The sequence below is a fragment of the Agelaius tricolor genome, unplaced genomic scaffold, assembly GCF_023055355.1.
Source record: "Agelaius tricolor isolate 1412-34295 unplaced genomic scaffold, bAgeTri1.0.p SCAF_111, whole genome shotgun sequence".
Taxonomy (NCBI): domain Eukaryota; kingdom Metazoa; phylum Chordata; class Aves; order Passeriformes; family Icteridae; genus Agelaius; species Agelaius tricolor.
The window spans coordinates 69,384-91,865 of NW_027269371.1; the positions used below are offsets into that span (position 1 = coordinate 69,384).

The 22,482-nt window shown below is 57.6% G+C and overlaps 1 protein-coding gene across 1 annotated transcript; it reads left to right on the plus strand.

The window, feature by feature from the left end:
- Positions 1-446: 446 nt before the first annotated feature.
- NPHS1 (NPHS1 adhesion molecule, nephrin) lies at positions 447-22,271 on the plus strand. The gene is made up of 21 exons (XM_071419574.1): positions 447-738; positions 3,452-3,570; positions 4,766-4,968; positions 5,339-5,534; positions 6,249-6,375; positions 7,097-7,221; positions 8,733-8,910; positions 9,834-9,966; positions 10,795-10,967; positions 11,863-12,000; positions 13,153-13,627; positions 14,802-15,018; positions 16,745-16,919; positions 17,764-17,929; positions 18,597-18,913; positions 19,936-20,047; positions 20,551-20,714; positions 21,141-21,346; positions 21,582-21,645; positions 21,734-21,786; positions 22,150-22,271. The coding sequence occupies exons 1-21, from the start codon at positions 720-722 to the stop codon at positions 22,192-22,194; spliced, it is 3,405 nt and encodes a 1,134-aa protein (XP_071275675.1). The 5' UTR covers positions 447-719; the 3' UTR covers positions 22,195-22,271.
- The last annotated feature ends 211 nt before the right edge of the window (positions 22,272-22,482 follow it).

A 22,482-nucleotide genomic window follows, 5' to 3' on the forward strand; every position in this document is an offset into this window, starting at 1 on the left:
CAGTAGAAACCAACCTGGGGATCCCAAACCAGTCCCAGTCCCTCCCCAGTGCCCTCCCAGTATAAACCAGTAACATCCCAGTATAACCCAGTCCCCTCCCAGTTCCCTCCCAATCCCTTCCCAGTGCCCTCCCAGTTCATCCCAGTATAAACCAGTAACTCCCAGTCCCTCCCAGTCTGTCTCTGTCCCATCCCAGTACAAACCAGTAACCCCAGTTTCCCTCCCAGTCCATCCCGGTCCCTCCCATTTCCCTTCCCAGTCCCTCCCAGTACAAACCAGTACAAACCAGTAACCCCATTTCCCCTCCCATTTCCCCTCCCATTTCCCCTCCCAGTCCCTCCCAGTACAAACCAGTAACCTCCCAGTCTCTTCCAAATCCCTCCCAGTGCCCCCCAGTCCAAACCAGTACAAACCAGTATGGCCAGTTCCCCTCCCATTTCCCCTCCCAGTCCCTCCCAGTTTGATCCCAGTCCCTCCCAGTCCCTCCCAGTCCATCCCAGTATAAACCAGTTCCCTCCCAGTCCCTCCCAGTTCCCCCCAATCCTCTCCCAGTCCCTCCCAGTCCATCCCAGTCCCTCCCAGTCCCTCCCAGTCTCTCCCAGTCCCTCCCAGTCCATCCCAGTTCCCGTTCCAGGCTCGTTCCCAGCCCGGCTCTCCAGGGGCTCCTCCTGCTCTGCTCGGCCTCGAACGCGGCCGGGGCGGCTCCGGGCACGGCCGGGATGCGCCTGCACCTGGCGGGTGAGTGACGGGCATCCCATAATAACCCCCAAAATATCCCCAAAAATCCCCAAATTCACCCCAAACTGCGCCTGCACCTGGCGGGTGAGTGACGGGCATCCCATAATATCCCCCAAAAATATCCCCAAAAAATAACCCAAAAAAATCCCAAATTCACCCCAAACTGCGGCTGCACCTGGCGGGTGAGTGGGGACATCCCATAATAACCCCCAAAAATATCCCAAAATAACCCAAAATAACCCGAAAATATCCCCAAACTGCGGCTGCACCTGGCGGGTGAGCGAGGGCATCCCATAATAACCACCAAAATATCCCCAAAAATATCCCCAAAAACCCCAAATTTACCCCAAACTGCGGCTGCACCTGGCGGGTGAGCGGGGACATCCCATAATAACCCCCAAAATATCCCCAAAAATCCCCAAATTCACCCCAAACTGCGGCTGCACCTGGCGGGTGAGTGGGGACATCCCATAATAACCACCAAAAATATCCCCAAAATAACCCAAAATTCACCCCAAACTGCGGCTGCACCTGGCGGGTGAGTGACGGGCATCCCATAATAACCCCCAAAATATCCCCAAAATAACCCAAATTCACCCCAAACTGCGCCTGCACCTGGCGGGTGAGTGACGGGCATCCCATAATAACCACCAAAAATATCCCCAAAAATCCCCAAATTCACCCAAACCTGACCCCAAACTGCGGCTGCACCTGGCGTGTGAGTGACAGGCATCCCATAATATCCCCCAAAAATATCCCCAAAAAATAACCCAAAAAAATCCCAAATTCACCCCAAACTGCGGCTGCACCTGGCGGGTGAGTGACGGGCATCCCATAATAACCCCCAAAATATCCCCAAAAATCCCCAAATTCACCCCAAACTGCGGCTGCACCTGGCGGGTGAGCGGGGACATCCCATAATAACCCCCAAAAATATCCCCAAAAATCCCCAAATTCACCCCAAACTGCGGCTGCACCTGGCGGGTGAGTGACGGGCATCCCATAATAACCCCCAAAAATATCCCAAAATAACCCAAAATAACCCGAAAATATCCCCAAACTGCGGCTGCACCTGGCGGGTGAGCGAGGGCATCCCATAATAACCACCAAAATATCCCCAAAAATATCCCCAAAAACCCCAAATTTACCCCAAACTGCGGCTGCACCTGGCGGGTGAGCGGGGACATCCCATAATAACCACCAAATATCCCCAAAAAACCCGAAAATATCCCCAAAATAACCCAAAATATCCCAAATTCACCCCAAACTGCGGCTGCACCTGGCGGGTGAGTGACGGGCATCCCATAATATCCACCAAAAATATCCCCAAATAAACCCGAAAATATCCCCAAAATAACCCAAAATAACCCAAAATATCCCCAAATAACCCCAAAAATTCACCCCAAACTGCGGCTGGACCTGGCGGGTGAGTGACGGGCATCCCATAATATCCACCAAAATATCCCGAAAAACCCAAAAATATCCCCAAAAATAACCCAAAATAACCCAAAATATCCCAAAATATCCCCCAAAAATAGCCCAAAATGTCCTAAAATGTCCCAAAAAGCCCCAAAATTCACCCAAACCTGACCCCAAACTGCGGCTGGACATGGCTGGGGAGTGAGGGCATCCCATAATAACCACCAAAATATCCCCCAAAAATATCCCAAAATATCCCAAAAAACCCCAAACTGCGGCTGGACCTGGCGGGTGAGCGGGGACATCCCATAATAACCACCAAAATATCCCCAAAAAACCCGAAAATATCCCCAAAAAAACCCAAAATAGCCCAAAATAGCCCAAAATAGCCCAAAATATACCAAAAAATCCTAAAATAGGCCAAAAAACCCCCAAAATTCACCCAAACCTGACCCCAAACTGCGGCTGGACATGGCTGGGGAGTGAGGGCATCCCATAATAACCACCAAAATATCCCCAAAAATATCCCCAAAAACGCCAAATTCACCCCAAACTGCGGCTGCACCTGGCGGTGTGAGCGGGGACATCCCATAATAACCACCAAATATCCCCAAAAAATAACCCAAAAAACTCCAAATTCACCCCAAACTGCGGCTGCACCTGGCGGGTGAGTGACGGGCATCCCATAATATCCACCAAAAATATCCCAAAAAATCCCCAAATTCACCCCAAACTGTGGCTGGACCTGCCTGGTGAGCCAGTTTGTCCCAGTTTATCCCAGTTCCCTCCCAGTTCCCTCCCAGTCCCTCCCAGTCCCCTCCGGTCTCTCCCAGTATAAACCAGTCCCTCCCAGTTTGTCCCAGTTCCCTCCAATCCCCTCCCAGTCCCTCCCAGTATAAACCAATAACCTCCCAGTATATCCCAGTTTATCCCAGTCCCTCCCAGTATAAACCAATCCCTCACAATCCCCTCACATTTCATCCCAGTCCCTCCCAGTTTGATCCCAGTCCCTCCCAGTGCCCCCCAGTCCCTCCCAGTCCCTCCCAGTTTGATCCCAGTTTATCCCAGTCCCTCCCAGTCCCTCCCAGTTTGATCCCAGTTTATCCCAGTCCCTCCCAGTCCCTCCCAGTTCCCTCCCAGTTTGATCCCAGTCCATCCCAGTCCCTCCCAGTGACCCCCGCTGCCCTCCCAGTCCCTCCCAGTTTGATCCCAGTCCATCCCAGTCCCTCCCAGTCCCTCCCAGTTTATCCCAGTTTATCCCAGTCCCTCCCAGTGACCCCCGCTGCCCTCCCAGTCCCTCCCAGTGCTCCCAGTATCGAGGGCCTGCCCGCACTGGTCCGGGCGGGGGAGGAGCTGCAGCTGCTCTGCCTGAGCCGGGGGGGGCGGCCCCCGCCCAGTCTGCACTGGGACAAGGTACTGGTTATACTGGTTATACTGGGAGGGACTGGGATCAAACTGGGAGCGACTGGGAGGGACTGGGATAAACTGGGAGGGACTGGGAGGGACTGGGAGGGACTGGGATAAACTGGGAGGGACTGGGATCAAACTGGGAGGGACTGGGAGGGACTGGGAGGCACTGGGGTGAAATGTGAGGGGATTGTGAGGGACTGGTTTATACTGGGAGGGACTGGGATGGACTGGGATCAAACTGGGATATACTGGGAGGTTATTGATTTATACTGGGAGCCACTGGGAGGGGATTGGGGGGAACTGGGAGGGACTGGAAGGGACTGGGAAGAAAGTGGGAGGGACTGGGAGCGACTGGGATCAAACTGGGAGTGACTGGGAGGGGACTGGGATGGACTGGGAGGGAACTGGGACAAACTGGGAGGGACTGGGAGGGAACTGGGATCAAACTGGGAGGGACTGGGAGGGACTGGGATCAAACTGGGAGGGACTGGGAGGGACTGGGATCAAACTGGGAGCGACTGGGAGGCACTGGGCTGAAATGTGAGGGGATTGTGAGGGACTGGTTTATACTGGGAGGGACTGGGAGGGAAATGGGATAAACTGGGAGGGACTGGGAGGGGAACGAAGGTTACTGGGAGGGAACTGGGAAGAACTGGGGGGGACTGGGATCAAACTGGGATCAAACTGGGAGCGACTGGGATGAAATGTGAGGGGCTTGGGAGGGACTGGTTTATACTGGGAGCCACTGGGAGGGGACTGGGATCAAACTGGGAGGTACTGGGGGGGACTGGGAGGGGACTGGGATGAAATGTGAGGGGATTGTGAGGGACTGGTTTATACTGGGAGCCACTGGGAGGGACTGGGATAAACTGGGAGGGAACTGGGAGAGAACTGGGAGGGGATTGGGGGAGACTGGGAGCCACTGGGATCAAACTGGGAGGTTACTGGGATCAAACTGGGAAGTATTGTGACCATACTGGGAGGTGCTGGGAATTACTGGGAGTTACTGGGATCATACTGGGAGGCACTGGGAGTTACTGGGAATCACTGGGATTTAGTGGGAGGGCACTGGGATCAAACTGGGATCATACTGGGAGTTACTGGGAATCATTGGGATCAAACTGGAAGGCCCGGGGAGCCATTTATGGGCGTGGCCTCGATTTAACCACGCCCCTTTTCTCTGGCCCCGCCCCCTCAGGACGGGCTCCCCCTGGCGGGGGCGTGGTCAGAGGACGAAGGGGGCGTGGCCAGGACGCGGCTCGTGCTCCGCCCCGCCCCCGAGGACGATGGCGCCACCCTGCGGTGCCGCGCCGTGACGTCACTTCCGGGGGGCGGGGCCAGCTCCAGCGTCAAACTGCGAGTGGCGTGTGAGGACCTGGGAGGGAACTGGGATAAACTGGGGTAAACTGGGAGGGAACTGGGAGGGAACTGGGATGGACTGGGAGGGACTGGGAGGGACTGGGAGGGAACTGGGAGGGACTGGGAGGGACTGGGAGGGAACTGGGAGGGATTGGAGATGGACCTGGTTTATACTGGTCCATACTGGTTTATAATGGTTTATACTGGTCCAAACTGGTCCATACTGGTTTGTACTGGCCCATATTGGTCCATACCAGTCCTTACTGGTCCATACTGGCCCATACTGCTTCATACTGGTTTATAATGGTTTATACTGGTTTATATTGCTCCATACTGGTTTATAATGGTTTATAATGGTCCATACTGGTCCATACTGGTTTATAATGGTTTATACTGGTTTATACTGGTCCATACTGGTCCTTACTGGTCCCTCCTGGTCTGTACTGGCAGACGGCCCCTCGGAGCTGACGGTGCTGGGCTCGGGGGCGGTGCCCGAGGGCGGGGAGGCGGAGCTGAGCTGCACCAGTGCTCCCAGTAACCCCCCAGTACGGCTGCGCTGGTGGCTGGGGGGGACCCGGCTGAGCCCCAGCAGCGAGGGACCCGCACCAGTGAGGGACTGGGATGGACTGGGATGGACTGGGATGGGACTGGGATGGACTGGGATGGACCGGGAGGGGACTGGGATGGACTGGGATGGACTGGGAGGGGACTGGGATATACTGGGAGGGGACTGGGATGGACTGGGATGGACTGGGAGGGACTGGGAGGGGACTGGGATATACCGGGAGGGGACTGGGATATACTGGGAGGGGACTGGGATTTACTGGGAGGGGATTGGGGGGCACTGGGATGGACTGGGATATACTGGGATTTACTGGGATGGACTTGGATAGAACTGGGATATACTGGGATATACTGGGAGGGGACTGGGATGGAACTGGGATATACTGGGATGGAACTGGGATATACTGGGAGGGGACTGGGGGGGGACTGGGAGGGAACTGGGTTATACTGGGAGGGACTGGAATGGACTGGGAGGGACTGGGAGGGGACTGGGATATACTGGGAGGAACTGGTAGGGGACTGGGTTATACTGGGATATACTGGTTTATACTGGGAGGGAACTGGGGGGGACTGGTATATACTTGGAGGGACTGGGATGGAACTGGGTTATACTGGGTTATACTGGGATATACTGGGATATACTGGGAGGGAACTGGGAGGGAACTGGGAGGGCACTGGTTTATACTGGGATAAACTGGGAGCGACCAATGAGTGACCCCTGACCCCGAGTGACCCCGCGACCTCTCAATGACCCCCAGGGGGGCGGGGCCTATTCCAATCTGACGCTGCGGGGGCGGAGCCAGGACCACGGGGCCCCCCTGGTGTGCGAGGCCGAGACCCCCGGGGTGGGGACCCGGAGCGTGACGGTGACGGTCAGCGTGAGCCGTGAGACCATACTGGGACATACTGGGACATACTGGGAATGGGGCTGGGAGCGACTGGGAATGGGGCTGGTTATACTGGGATGTGCTGGGAATGGCGCTGGGAAGGGATTGGGATATACTGGGTTATACTGGGAGGGACTGGGAGGGACTGGAAGGGGAATGGGAGGGACTGGTTTATACTGGGAGGGACTGGGAGGGACTGGTTTATACTGGGAGGGGATCGTGAGTGACTGGGTTATACTGGGAGGGACTGGGAGAGACTGGGAGGGGACTGGGATATACTGGGATGTTAATGGTTTATATTGGGAGGGACTGGGAGAGGATTGGGAAGGAGTGGGAGGGGAATGGGATAAACTGGGAGGGACTGGGAGGGACTGGGATAAACTGGGATCAAACTGGGAGGGACTGGGAGGGACTGGGATGAAATGTGAGGGGATTGTGAGGGACTGGGATGGACTGGGAGGGACTGGGAGGGACTGGGAGGGAACTGGGATCAAACTGGCAGGGACTGGGACAAACTGGGAGGGACTGGGAGGTTACTGATTTATACTGGGATGAACTGGGAGGGATTGGGGATGTGCCCCTTTAAAAGGGGGCGTGTCCTCTTTAAACGGGGCGTGTCCCTTTAACAGGGGCATGTCCCTTTAAGAAAGGGGCGTGTCCCTGTACCAGGGGCGTGTCCCTCTAAAAGGGGGCGTGTCCCTGTCTGGCCCCGCCCCCAGACCCGCCCCAGGCTCTCTGGGTCGAGGCCCCGCCCCCCAACGCCACCTTCCGGGTGGGGGAGGGGCTGCGGCTGCTGTGCCACGCCCGGGGGGGGCACCCGGCCCCCAAACTCACCTGGAGCAAGGTGAGAACGGCCCCAAAAATGGCCCCAAAAAATCCCAAAATGGCCCCGAATGTCCCCAAAAATGTTCCCAAACCTTTCCTCGAAATATTCCCGGAGCGTTCCCCAAATTTCCCTGAAATAGCTGAAAAATATCTGAAAAAATGGACGAAATAACCCCAAAATATCCTAAATGTTCCCCCAAAATATCCACAAAATATTTGCAAAAATTTCCTGGAAAAAATCTAAAAATATTTCCAAAAAATCCCACAATTTTCCCCTGAAAAAATCCCCCACAAAAATCCCAAAATATCCAAAAAAAATCCCAAAAGTTCCCCCCTAAAAATCCCCAAAATCCCCCAAAAAATCCCAAAATATTTAAAAAAAATCCCAAAATTTCCCCCTAAAAATCCCAAAAATCTCCGAAAAAATCCCCCCCAAAAATCCCAAAATATCCCAAAAAATCCCACAATTTTCTTCCCAAAATTCCAAAAATCTCCCAAAAATTTGCCTCCAAAAATCTCCCCCAAAAATTCCAAAAAATCCCAAAAATCTCCCCAAAATCTCAACTTGAAAATTCTGAAAACGTCCTAAAAAATCTCCCAAAAAATCTGAAATATTCTCAAACAATGCCCCCAAAAATCCTAAAATTCCCCCCAAACTCCTCCCAGTCCCTCCCAGTTTATCCCAGTTTATCCCAGTCCCTCCCAGTATAACCCAGTCCATCCCAGTCCCTCCCAGTTTATCCCAGTATAACCCAATCCCCTCCCAATCCCCTCCCAGTGTAAACCAGTATAACACAATCCCTTCCCAGTCGCTCCCAGTCCCCTCCCAGTTTATCCCAGTCCATCCCAGTCCCCTCCCAGTTTATCCCAGTTTATCCCACTTCCTCCCAGTCCTCTCCCAGTCCCTCCCAGTATAAACCAGTGTAAACCAGTATAACCCAGTCCCTCACAGAGCCCTCCCAGTCCCTCCCAGTTCTCTCCCAGTCTCTCCCAGTATAACCCAGTCCCCTCAGTCCCTCCCAAACCCCTCCCAGTTCCCTCCCAGTCCATCCCAATCCCCTCCCAGTCCATCCCAATCCCCTCCCAGTCCATCCCAATCCCCTCCCAGTCCCTCCCAATCCCCTCCCAGTTTATCCCAGTCCCTCCCAATCCCCTCCCAGTCCCTCCCAGTCTCTCCCAATCCCTCCCAGTTTATCCCAGTTCCTCCCAGTCCATCCCAATCCCCTCGCTGTCCTTCCCAGTTTATCCCAGTCTCTCCCAATCCCCTCCCAGTTTATCCCAGTCTCTCCCAGTCTCTCCCAATCCCCTCCCAGTTTATCCCAGTCTCTCCCAATCCCCTCCCAGTCCCTCCCAGTCTCTCCCAGTCCCTCCCAGTTTATCCCAGTCTCTCCCAATCAGTTTATCCCAGTTTATCCCAGTCTCTCCCAGTCCTTCCCAGTTTATCCCAGTCTCTCCCAATCAGTTTATCCCAGTTTATCCCAGTTTATCCCAGTCCATCCCAGTTCACCCAAGCCCCTCCCCCCCCCCCAGGACGGCCGCCCCCTTTCGGAAGCCCCGCCCCAGAGCCGCTCGGGTCACGTGACCTCGCGCGCGCTGCACGTGACCCTCGCGCCCGGCGACAACGGCGCCAACTTCCGGTGCGAGGCCGCGCCCGCCCGCCAGGGGGCGCCGCCCACCCGCAGCGCCCCCGTGCGGCTGAGAGTGATCTGTGAGAGTGGGCTGGGGATACTGGGAGCGACTGGGAGGGACTGGGGGGGATTGGGAGGGGATTGGGGGGGACTGGGTTATACTGGGATATACTGGGAGAGACTGGGAGGGGATTGGGGGGGATTGGGAGAGACTGGGGGGGACTGGGATATACTGGGTTATATTGGGAGGGACTGGGGGGGACTGGGAGGGACTGGGTTATACTGGGATATACTGGGAGAGACTGGGGGGACTGGGAGGGGATTGGGAGGGACTCTGAGGGGACTGGGTTATACTGGGAGGGACTGGGAGGGACTGGGGGGGACTGGGGGGGGGATTGGGGGGGACTGGGAGAGGATTGGGAGAGACTGGGAGGGAACTGGGGGAAAACTGGGAGGGGATTGGGAGGGACTGGGTTATACTGGGATATACTGGGAGCGACTGGGAGGGACTGGGGGGGGGATTGGGAGGGACTGGGTTATACTGGGATATACTGGGAGCGACTGGGAGGGACTGGGGGGGGGATTGGGAGGGACTGGGAGGGGGCTGGGTTATACTGGTTTACACTGGTTTACACTGTTTTATACTGGGAGAGGACTGGGAGGAAGTGGGATGGACTGGGAGGGGACTGGGATGGAGTGGGAGCGACTGGGAGCAACTGGGAGCGACTGGGAAGGGATTGTGTTATACTGGTTTACACTGGGAGGGAATTGGGAGGGGATTGGGTTATACTGGGAGTGACTGGGAGGGGACTGGGATAAACTGGGAAGGACTGGGAGGGAACTGGTTTATACTGGGAGGGACTGGGCAGGAACTGGGAGGGACTGGGAGTTACTGGGACAGACTGGGAGTTACTGGTTTGGACTGGGAGTTACTGGGAGGGACTGGTTTGGATCCCCTCCCAGTCCCTCCCAGTCGCTCCCAGTCCATCCCAGTTTGTCCCAGTTCCAGCCCAGTCCGTCTCCATCTCGGTGTCCCCGCGGGAGCCCCGCCCTGGCCACGCCCTCTCGCTCACGTGCCGCGCTGGCCCCGCCCACCCGGCCCCGGAGCTCACCTGGATCCGGCCCGGCCACGCCCCGTGAGCACCAGTACAAACCAGTATAGACCAGTATAGACCAGTATAGACCAGTATAGACCAGTCCCCTCCCAGTAACACCAGTGACCCCTGAGAGCCTCCCAGTAACCCCTCAGTAACACCAGTGACGTCCCAGTATAAACCAGCAACCTCCCAGTATAAACCAGTAACCCCTGACACCCTTCCCAGTAACACCAGCGACTCCCTCAGTGCTCCCAGTCCCTCCCAGTATAAACCAGTAACCCCAAATCCTCTCTTTAGCCCCTCCCAGTTTATCCCAGTCCCCCCCAATCTCCTCCCAGTCCCTCCAGTATAAACCAGTAACTCCCAGTTCCCCTCCCAGTCCCCTCCCAGTCCCTCCCAGTACAAACCAGTAACCTCAGTTTCCCTCCCAGTATATCCCAGTCCATCCCAGTAACTCCCAGTCCCTTCCAGTCCCCCCTCAGTAACCCCAGTTCCCCTCCCAGTCCCTCCCAATCCCCTCCCAGTCCCTCCCAGTATAAACCAGTAACCCCGGTTCCCCTCCCAGTATATCCCAGTTCCATCCCAGTAACTCCCAGTTCCCCTCCCAGTCCATCCCAGTAACCCCAGTTCCCCTCCCTGTCCCTCCCAGTCCATCCCAGTAACTCCCAGTTCCCCTCCAAGTCCCTCCCAGTATAAACCAGTAACCCCAGTTCCCCTCCCAGTCCCCCCTAATCCCCTCCCAGTCCCTCCCAGTCCAAACCAGTAACTCCCAGTTCCCCTCCCAGTCCCTCCCAGTCCAAACCAGTAACTCCCAGTTCCCCTCCCAGTCCCTCCCAGTACAAACCAGTAACTCCCAGTTCCCCGCAGGGATCCGGGGCTGCCCCTCCCCCCCAGCCCCGCCCCCCACGGCGGGGTCACGGCGGGGTCACGGCTGCACCTGCAGGGGGCGCTGGAGCTCCAGGATCAGCCAATCACGTGCCGGGCCTGGAGCGCGCGGCTGGGCGTGGCCGTTAGCTCCGCCCACATCCTGCGCCTGCGCCGTGAGAGCCCGGGAGGGACTGGGTTATACTGGGATAAACTGGGAGGGACTGGGAGGGACTGGGTTATACTGGGATAAACTGGGAGGGACTGGGTTATACTGGGAGGGACTGGGAGGGACTGGGTTATACTGGGAGGGACTGGGAGGGACTGGGTTATACTGGGATAAACTGGGAGGGACTGGGTTATACTGGGAGGGACTGGGAGGATCGTAAAGGGTTACTGGTTTGTACTGGGATATACTGGGAGGGACTGGTTTATACTGGGATAAACTGGGAGGGACTGGGAGGGACTGGTTTATACTGGGATAAACTGGGAGGGACTGGGAGGGAACTGGGAGGTGACTAGGACATACTGGTTTATACTGGGAGGGACTGGAATGGACTGGGATGGACTGGGGGCGTTATAAAGGGTTACTGGTTTATACTGGGAGAGAACTGGGAGGTGACTAGGATGTACTGGTTTATACTGGGAGGGCCTGGGAAGGCTTACTGGTTTTTACTGGGATATATTGGGAGGGACTGGTAGTTACTGGTTTATACTGGGAGGAACTGGGAGGAACTGGGAGGGGTTAAAGAGGGGATTTGGGGTTACTGGTTTATACTGGGTTATACTGGGAGGGACTGGGATGGACTGGGAGGGTTATGAAAGGTTACTGGTTTATACTGGGATAGACTGGGAGGGACTGGGAGAGGACTGGGAGCTGACGGGTGCCATACTGGTTCGTACTGGTTCATACTGGTTCATACTGGTGTGTACTGGTTCGGACTGGTTCATACTGGTTTATACTGGTCCGTACTGGTCCATACTGGTCCATACTGGTTCATACTGGTTTATAATGGCTCATACTGGTTCGTACTGGTCCATACTGGTCCATACTGGTTTTTGCTGGTGCAGACGCGCCGCTGGTGAGCGCGGGCCCCTCCCCCGTGCTGGTTCCGGAAGGTTCCGAGGCTGTTCTGGGGCTGTCGGTGCGAGCCCATCCCCCAGCCCAGGGGTGCACCTGGAGCGTCCGGGGGAGGGGCATCAACCCCGGTACTGGGACAAACTGGGATAAACTGGGATAAACTGGGAGGGACTGGGAGGGACTGGGAGGGACTGGGAGGGACTGGGATAAACTGGGAGGGACTGGGAGGGATTGGGAGGGACTGGGATGGGAACTGGGAGGGACTGGGAGGGTCTGGGGGGGATTGGGAGGGACTGGGATAAACTGGGAGGGGACTGGGAGGGACTGGGAGGGAACTGGGATAAACTGGGAGGGACTGGGATAAACTGGGAGGGGACTGGGAGGGACTGGGAGGGAACTGGGATAAACTGGGAGGGACTGGGAGGGAACTGGGATGGACTGGGATGGACTGGGATAAACTGGGGGGGACTGGGAGGGACTGGGGGGAACTGGGGGGGACTGGGAGGGACTGGGAGGGATTGAGAGGGGACTGGGATGGACTGGGATAAACTGGGAGGGGATTGGGTGGGACTGGGACATTACTGGGAGCACTGGGAGGATTCCTGGATGTTACTGGGAGCACTGGGATGGCCCACGGGCGTTACTGGGAGGTTACTGGGAGCACTGGGAGGGTTCCAGGGCTTTACTGGGAGCACTGGGAACGCCCCAGGCGCTCACGGTGGGTGTGGCCTCTCCCTGAGCCACTCCCCCTTTGTAATCCTGCCCCCTTTGTCAACCCCTCCCCTTTTTAAACCCCGCCCCATTTGTTTACCCCTCCCCCTTTTAAACCACTCTCCCTTTTAAACCCCCTTCTTAACCCCGCCCCTTTTATTAACCCCGCCCCTTTTGTTAACCCCGCTCCTTTGCTAACTCCTCCCTTTTGTTAACCCCGCCCCTTTTGTTAACCCCGCCCCATGTGTTAACCCCTTTGTCAACCCCGCCCCCTTTGTTAACCCCTCCCCCTATTTTAACCACTCCCCTTTTGATGACCCCTCCCCCTTTTATAACCCCGCCCCTTGTGTTAACCCCGCCCCCTTTGATTACCCCCTTTGTCCACCCCGCCCCCTTTTCTTAACCCCGCCCCTTTCTAAACTCCTCCCCCTTTGTTAACCCTTCTTCGTCAACCCCTCCCCCTTTTTAAACCTTTCCCCCTTTTTAAACCCCTCCCCTTTTAAAATATCCTCCCCTTTGTGGCCCCGCCCCTCTTTGTGGCCCCGCCCCCTTTGTGGCCCCGCCCCCAGAGGGCTCCCCGCGCTTCCGGCTCTCGCCCGGGGGCGCTCTCGTCATCGCCAACGTCACGCGCGGCGACAGCGCCGCCTACCGGGTGTGGTGCGTCAATGCCGAGGGCGGGGCCGGCGCTGACGTCACCCTGCAGGTCCAGGGTACGGGACAGCCCCAAAACCAGCCCAAAAACAGCCCCGAATTCACCCGGAATGGACCCAAAATTGTCCTGAAAGAACCCCAAAATTCACCCCCGAATTCACCCGGAATGGACCCAAAATTCACCCGGAATGGACCCAAAATTCACCCGGAATGGACCCAAAATTGTCCTGAAAGAATCCCCAAAAACAGCCCCGAATTCACACGGAATGGACCCAAAATTATCCTAAAAGAACCCCCGAAATCACCCCCGAATTCACACGGAATAGACCCAAAATTCACCCGGAATGAGCACAAAATTCACCCCCAAATTCACACGGAATGGACCCAAAATTCGCCCCCGAATTCACCCGGAATGGACCCAAAATTATCCTAAAAGAACCCCCGAAACCACCCCCGAATTCACACGGAATGGACCCAAAATTCATCCAGAATGAACCCAAAATTATCCTAAAAGAACCCCAAAACCACCCCCAAATTCACCCGGAATGGACCCAAAATTCACCCGGAATGAGCACAAAATTCACCCCCGAATTCACCCGGAATGGACCCAAAATTATCCTAAAAGAACCCCGGAAACCACCCCAAAATTCACCCGGAATTGACCCAAAATTATCCTAAAAGAATCCCCGAAAACCACCCCCGAATTCACACGGAATGGACCCAAAATCACCCCAAAATTCACCCCCGAATTCACCCGGAATGGACCCAAAATTATCCCAAAAGAACCCCCGAAACCACCCCCGAATTCACCCGGAATTAACCCAAAATTCACCCGGAATGGACCCAAAATAATCTCAAAATTATCCCCAAAATTCACCTGCAATGGACCCAAAATTATCCCGAAATTCACCCGGAATGGACCCCGAATTACCCCAAATCCCCCCCAAAACTTCTCAAATCTCCCCCAAATCCCCCTCAAATTACGCAGGGACCCCTCAAATTCCCCTCCAATATCCACGGGACCCCCCAAAATTTCCACCAAATCCCCCCCAAACGCCCCCCAAACCTCTCGGGACCCCCCAAATCCCCCCCAATTCCCCCAAATCCCCTCAGATCCCCCCGGGACCCCTAAATCCTCCCCAAATCCCCCCAAAACTCCTCCAAATCCCCCGGACCCCCCCAAATCCCTTCAGGACCCCCCCCAAACCCTCCCAATTCCCCCTGGGACCCCAAATCCCCCCAAATCTCCCCCAATTCCCACTGCGACCCCCAAATCCCCCCCCAAATCCTCCCCAACCCCCCCAATTCCCCCTGGGACCCCAAATCTCCCCCAAATCCCCTCAGATCCCCTCCAAACCCCCCCCCCAATTCCCCCTGGGACCCCCAAATCCCCCCCAATTCCCCCTGGGACCCCCAAATCCCCCCCCAATTCACCCTGGGACCCCCAAATTTCCCCCAAATCCACCCCAAATCACCACGGGACCTCCAAATCCCCCCCCCCCCAATTCCCCCAAAACTCCTCCAAATCCCCCCCGAATCCCCCCAAATCTCTCCCAAATCCCTTCAGGACCCCCCCAATTCCCCCTGGGACCCCAAATCTCCCCCAGATCCCCCCCAAATCCCCCCGGGACCCCCCCCGACCCCCCCGTTTCGCCCCCCCAGTGCCCCCCAGCATCGTCCGCGCCCCCGACCCGGTGGTGGTGGACGAGGGGGGGGAGGGGCGGCTGCTGTGCGAGGCCCAGGGGAGCCCCCTCCCCCCAGGGAGCGTCCGGTGGGCGCGGCTGGTGAGGGGCAAAGGGCTGGGGGGATATGGGGGGATTTGGGGGGGATTTGGGGGGCATTGGGGGGATTTGGGGGGATTGGGGGGGCTTAGGGGGGATTTGGAGGGGATTTGGGGGGATTGGGGGGTCCCAGGGGGATTTGGGGGGATTTGGGGGGGATTGGGGGGTCCCAGGGGGATTTGGGGGGATTTGGGGGGGATTTGGGGGGGATTTGGAGGGGATTTTGGGGGGATTTGGGGGTCCTGAGGGGATTGGGGGGGTCCGGGGAGAATTTGGGGGGGATTTGGGGGGATTGAGGGGGTCCCAGGGGGATTTGGGGGGGATTGGGGGGGATTTGGGGGAATTTAGGGGGTCCTGGGGCGATTTGGGGATGATCTGGGGGGGATTTGGGGGGTCCGGGTGGGATATGGGGAGGATTTGGGGGGTCCCAAGGGGATATGAGAGGGGTGTGGGGGGTTTTGGGGGGGATCTGGGGGAGATTTGGGGAGGATTTGGGGGGTCCTGAGGGGATTTGGGGGGTTTAGGGGGGATTTGGGGAGAATCTGGGGGGGATTTGTGGGTCCCGAGGAGATATGGGGGGGATTTTGAGGGATTTGGGGGAGTTTAGAGGAGATTTTGGGGAGATTTGGGCAAGTTTGGGGGGATTTGATGGGCCCTGGGGGGATTTGGGGGATCCTGAGGGGATTTTGGGAGCATTTGGGGGGGATTTGGGGGGTCCCAGGGAGGAAATGAGGGGAATTTGGGGGGGATTTGGGGGGTCCAGGGGGGGATTTGGGGGAGATTTTGGGGGGATTTTGGAGAAGATTTGGGGGAGTTTTGGAGGTTTTTGGGGGTTTTTTGGGGGTTATTTTTGGGTTGGTTTTGGTGCCATTTCTGTGCCATTTTTGGGTTGTTTTGAGATTATTTCGGTGCCATTTTTGGGTTATATTTGGGCTATTTTGGGGCTATTCCAGGGCTACTTTTGATCTATTTTTGGTCCATTTCAGGGCTACTTTGGGGCTATTTTTTGGTGCCATTTTGGGGCTATTTTGGGGTTATTTTGGTGCCATTTTTGGGTTATTTTTACGTTGTTTCTGTGCTGGTTTTGGGCTATTTTTGGGGTTATTTTTGGTCCTATTTTTGGGTTATTTCTGGGCTATTTTAGATCTATTTTGGGTTATATTCAGGACCATTTTTGGGATATTTCAGGGCTGTTTTCGGAATATTTTTGATTATTTCAGGGTGCTTTTTTTGGCTATTTTTGGGGCTGTTTTCGGAATATTTTTGATTATTTCAGTGCCCTTTTTTTGGCTATTTTCGGGGCTATTTTCAGAATATTTTTGATTATTTCAGGGTGCTTTTTTTGGCTATTTTTGGGGCCATTTTCGGGCTATTTTGGGGCTATTTTGGGGCTATTTTTAGGGCTATTTCAGTGCCGGTTTTAGACTATTTTGGGTCAATTTCAGTGTCATTTTTGGGTTATTTTTGGGTTATTTTTGGCCAATTTCTGGCCTATTTCGGGGCTATTCTGGTGCTTTTATTTTTGCTATTTTCAGGCAATTTTGTGACAATTTTGGGGCTATTTTTGGGGCTATTTCGGGTCTATTTCAGTGCAGCTTTTGGGCTATTTTGGGTCAATTTCGGCGCCGTTATTTTAGTTATTTTGGGTGTATTTTGTGCCATTTTTCGGCCATTTTGCTTCGATTCCAGCTCCATTTCCCGCCCCTTTTCCCTCTCTCTGCCCCCCCAGGGCGACTCGGGGTCCCCCCTGGATCTCCCCGCGGGGCTGGAGCCGCTGCCGGGGGGTCCCGGGGGGGCCCTCAGGGTCTCGGGGGCGCGGCGGGACCTGGGGGGTCCCTACGAGTGCAGGGTGGACTCGGGGGTGCCGCCCCCCGCCCGCGCCATCGTCCGGCTGCTCGTCAGATGTGAGGCCGGGGGCGGGGCTAAACTGCCTGGGGGCGGGGCTAAATGGGCTGGGGGAGGAGCCAAAGGGGTTGGGTTAATGGGGGAGGGGTTAAATGAGTGGGAGGGGTTAAATGAGGAATGGGAGGGGTTAAATGTGCACTCGGGGGTGCCGCCCCCCGCCCGCGCCATCGTCAGGCTGCTCGTCAGATGTGAGGCCGGGGGGCGGGGCTAAATCGGGCCTGGGGGCGGGGCTAAATGGGCTGGGGTCAATGGGGGAGGGGTTAAACAAGGAGTGGGAGGGGTTAAATGAGGAATGGGAGGGGTTAAATGAGGAGTGGGAGGGGCTAAATGTGCACTCGGGGGTGCTGCCCCCCACCCGTGCCATCGTCAGATGTGAGACCGGGGGGGCGGGGCTAAATCGGGCCGGGGGAGGGGCTAAAAGGGGTGGGGTTTATGGGGGAGGGGTTAAACGGGGAGTGGGAGGGGTTAAACAAGGAGTGGGAGGGGTTAAAAGGGAGTGGGAGGGGTTAAAAGCAAACTCAGGGGTTCTGCCCCCTGCCCGCGCCGTCGTCAGATGTGAGAGGAGGGTGGGGCTAAACCGGGCTGGGGGCGGGGCTAAAAGAGCTGGGGGAGGGGCTAAAGGGGGTGGGGTCAACTGGGGAGGGGTTAAATGGGGAAGGGGAGGGGTTAAAATGAGCCAAGAAGGGGTTAAATGAGTGGGGGAGGAGCTAAATAGGGCGTGGTTAAGGGGAGAAAGGGAGGGGCTAAAAAGGGTGGGACAAAGGGGAGGAGCCAAATGTGGGCGCGGCCACAATCAGCAAATAGGAGCTGCCCTCCTCCTGACCCCGCCCCCTTCTTCTTCAGACGGTCCCGAGATGGAGGCGGAGCCAGAGGAGGGGGCGGGGCCGGGGGTGGTGCTGGTGCCCGAGGGGGCGGAGTCAGCGACGCTGCGGTGCCGGGCCCAGGGAGTGCCGGGGGTGGAGCTAAACTGGGAGAGCAGTGGGCGGAGCCTGAGAACTGGGGAGCCCGGGTGAGGAACTGGGTTATACTGGGAGGAGATTTGGGGTTACTGGTTTATACTGGTTCTGGATTTTTGTTACTGGTTTAAGGTTAGGGGTCACTGGGACAAACTGGGAGGGACTGGGACGGACTGGGAGGGGATTGGGAGGGAACTGGGAGGGATTGGGAGGGAACTGGGAGGGATTGGGAGGGGATTTGGTGTTACTGGTTTATACTGGTTCTGGGTTTCTCGTTACTGGTTTAGGGTTAGGGGTTACTGGGAGGCAGCTGGGAGGAACTGGGATGGACTGGGAAGGACTGGGAATATCCCCCCAAAATCGCCCCAGAGCTTCTCCAGGACCTCCCAGTCCCTCCCAGTATAAACCAGTAATCCCAAATCCCCTTTTTACCCATTCCAGTCCCCCCCAATCCCCTCCCAGTTCCTCCCAGTCCCTCCCAGTTCCCTCCCAGTGCTCTTCCAGTCCCTCCCACTAACCCCAAACCCCAAACCAGTAGAAACCAGTAACCCCAAATCCCATTTTAACCCCTCCCAGTCCCATCCCAGTCCCTCCCAGTCCCTCCCAGTTTATCCCAATCCCCTCCCAGTCCCTCCCAGTTCCCTCCCAGTTTATCCCAATCCCCTCCCAGTCCCTCCCAGTGCCCCCCACTGACCCCAGTCTCCCCCATACTGGTCCCAGTTCGCCCTTCCAGGAGCTCCAGTGGCGGGAGGGGCCCTGGACCAGCTCCGTGCTCAGCGTCACCAACGTCACCGGGGCCCGGGCGCGCCTGCGCCGCCGCTTCCTCCAGTCCCACCAGTCCTCCCAGTCCTCCCAGTCCCACCAGTACCCCCGGCCCCGCTACCGCTACCAGAACGTGCCCCCGGCGCCGCCGGACTGGGAGCACTGGGAGCACTGGGAGCACTGGGAGGGGGCCAACGGCACCTTGGGCGTCTTCGACTGCGTGGCCACCAACGAGAGGGGAACGGCCAGGAGGAGGCTGAGGCTGCAGCTGGGGGGTGGGCATGGACTGGGAGGGACTGGGAGGGACTGGGATGGACTGGGAGGGACTGGGAGGGACTGGGAGGGACTGGGAGGGGAGTGGGATAAACTGGGATGGGATTGGAGGGGATTGGAGGGGACTGGGATAAACTGGGATGGACTGGGAGGGGATTGGGAGGGACTGGGATGGGATTGGAGGGGATTGGAGGGGATTGGAGGGGACTGGGATAAACTGGGATGAACTGGGAGGGACTGGGAGGTTACTGGTTTATGCTGGGAAGGGATTGGAAGGGACTGGGATAAACTGGGGGGCAACTGGGAAGGACTGGGATGGGCTGAGAGGGGATTGGGAGGGACTGGGAGGGAGTGGGAGGGGAGTGGGATAAACTGGGAGGGACTGGGAAGGGACTGGGAGGGGTTTGGAGTAGATTGGAAGGGATTGGCAGGGACTGGGAGGTTACTGGTTTATACTGGGAAGGGACTGGGATAAACTGGGGGGCAACTGGGAAGGACTGGGAGGGGATTGGGAGGGACTGGGATAAACTGGGAGGGACTGTGAGGGGTTAAAAGGGGATTTGGGGTTACTGGTTTGGGGTTTGGGCTTACTGGGAGAGGCTTGAAGAGCACTGGGGTGTTACTGGGAGCACTGGGAAGGCCCTTAGCGGTTACTGGGAGGGGATTGGGAGGGGTAAAAAGGGGATTTGGTGTTACTGGTTTATACTGGGAGGTGGTTGGGAGGCGGTAAAAGGGGATTCAGTGTTGCTGGTTTATACTGGTTTGGGGTTGGGTGGCACGGAGATGTTACTGGGAGCACTGGGAGAGGATTGGGAGGGACTGGGAAGGGATAAAAGGGGCCTCGGATTTACTGGTTTATACTGGGAAGCACTGGGAGGGGAATTGTGGGTACTGGGGTCATTCTGGGATCAAACTGGGAGTTACTGGGAGGTTACTGGGAGCACTGGGATCATACTGGGAGGTTACTGGGAGTTACTGGGAGTTACTGGTCTCACACCAGTTCCTTTCCCCGCCCTCCCCCCAGACCGTCCGGACCCGCCCCGGGCCCTGCGGCTCTCGGGGCTCTCGGGGACCTCCCTGAGCCTGGCCTGGGATCCCGGCTGGGACGGGGGCCTGGCCCAGCACTTCCTGCTCCGGTAGGGGGCGCCCTGACCCTCCCCGAGCCACTTCCGGTTTCTCTGACAGCACTCCCGTTCCACCCAGACCGACTTCCGGTCACTTCGAGCAGTCTTTGGGTCACTTCCGGGCTTTCCAGTCCAACTTCCGGTTCTGTAGCCTCACTTCCGGTCTGCCCCTACCAACTTCCGGTCTGCCCCTACCAACTTCCGGCCGCTTCTTTTGTTCCCTGTGTTACTTTCGAGTCCCCACAAGGAACTTCCGGTTCCGGTGTGTCACTTCCGGTCCGCCCATACTAACTTTGGGCCCCTTATTTCCTGCTCTTTGTTTCTTCCGGTCGCACGACCCCAACTTCTGGTAATCTTGCATCACTTCCGGTCCGCGCACATAAATTTAACTTCTTTTAATGGTTCCCATCTTGGCCCCGCCCCCTTTTCTTCTTGTCACGGGGTTTCCCGGCCCCTCCACGCTCTGACTTCCGGCCACGCCCTTTTCTCAGTTTCTCTCCACCCCGCCCCCACAGCGCAGACGGGCCAGACGCTCCTCCCCCACCCGCCCATCTCGTCACTTCCGGTTTCTCCCTCACGCTGGGCGGGCTCCGCCCGGACACGCCCTATGACGTCACCGTGCACGCGCGCAACGCCCGCGGAGACAGCGCCCCCGTGCGGCTGAGAGCCGTCACTTCCGGTAGGGAAATGGCGCCAAAAAACCCAAAATTAAGGCTCGGGGGGAGGGGGCGGGGCCTGGAGGTGACCACAGAAGAGGAGTGGGAGCAAAAATGGCCGCCGGAAGTTGTATGAGGGGACTTCCGTTTTTAACCCTGAAGTTGGGGCTTGCCGGGGTTGGGAATTTTGGTAAGTGGATGATGCCGGGGCGGAACCGGAAATGGATGTGGAGAAAAGAGGAAGTTGTTGGGGAACCGGAAGCCGCTTCTTTGGGTGGTAAAAATTGAAAACCGGAACCGGAAATCACAGCAGCACCGGAAGTGAGGGAGATAAACCCGGAAATAGCCGTGAGGAATGACTGAAATGAGTGGGCGTGACTACAATGGGAACCGGAAGTGGCAGAAATCCGACCGGAAGTGCATATTTTTCACTTTCTTTTTGCTTTCAGCGCTTCCGGAGGCCCGGCCCCCGGTGTGGGAGGCACCGGAAGCGCCCCCGGGCGGCGGGGAGGACCCGGCCGTGCCCGTCCTGCAGGGGGCGCTCGGAGCCATGGCCGGGACCCTCCTGGCCGTGCTGGGGGCGGGGCTTGGCTGCTGCTACTTCCGGTGGGGGCGGGGCCAGCACCACCGAGCGGCCACAGAGGGGGAGGAGACGGTGAGGGGGGAGGGGCGGGGCGGGGCAAATTGAGGGTGGGGGAGGGGCTTATTCAGGAGTGGAGGAGGAGTGGGTTTGACGGGTGGGGGAGGGGCGGTTTTAAGGTTGGGGGAGGGGCCATTTAACAGGTGGGGGGAGGGGCGATTTCTGGGTCTGTTTGGGGTGGGGGAGGGGCGGTTTCAGGGATGGGGAGGGGCCAATTGTGACCCCGCCCCTCCCATCCCCCCACCCCCAGCCCAGCTCCGAAGGCTCCCGGGGCCCCCCCAGCTCTGGCTCCGCCCCCTGGGACCCCCACAAAGGTGAGTGGGGGGAGGGGCGGGGGAGGGGGGGGAGGGGCCGGTGCCCATCCCCCACCCCTCACCTGCCGCCCCTTCCCCTCCCCTTTAGGGGCGTGGCCTCACCTGTACGAGGAGGTGGAGCCGTGGGGGGGCTACGAGGAGGTGAGGGGGGAGGGGATTGAGGGGTGGGGGAGGGGCTGAGGGAGGGGTTCAGGGGTGGGGGAGGGGCCTCAGTTAGGGGCGGGGCTGAGGAGGAAAATTAAGAATGGGGGGAGGGGCTGGGGAGGAGATTTAGGAGTGGGGGAGGGCCTTGAGATGGGGGAGGGGCCTCAGAGGGGATTTAGAGGGTGGGGGAGGGGCCTGAGGTGGGGGAGGGGCAGAGGAAGCATCCGGGGTGTGGGGGAGGGGCCACGGGAGCTGTTTTGGGGTGGGGGAGGGGCAATGGGATGGTTCAGGGGTGGGGGAGGGGCAAAGAGCCGCTCTGGCCCCGCCCCCTTCATTCCCCTCCCCCCACCTCCCCCCCAGGTGCCCCCGGAGCCGCTCGTGACCCCCCAGGGGGAGCTGGTCTGAGGGGGCGGGGCCTCGGTGGGGCCACGCCCACAAATAAACCACACCCACAAATAAACCACGCCCGTTCCCAGTTCAAACCAGTGCAATGTGCTTCCTTCCCAGTTCAAACCAGTCTGGCCCAGTTCAAACCACTCCAGACCAGTTCATCCCAGTTTAAACCACTCCAGTCTGGTTCTTTCCCAGTTCAAACCAGTCAAATCTCATTCCTTCCCTGTTTAAACCAGTCCAGTCCAGTTCCTTCCCAGTTCAAACCAGTCCGATCCAGTTCTAACCAGTTCAACCCAGTCC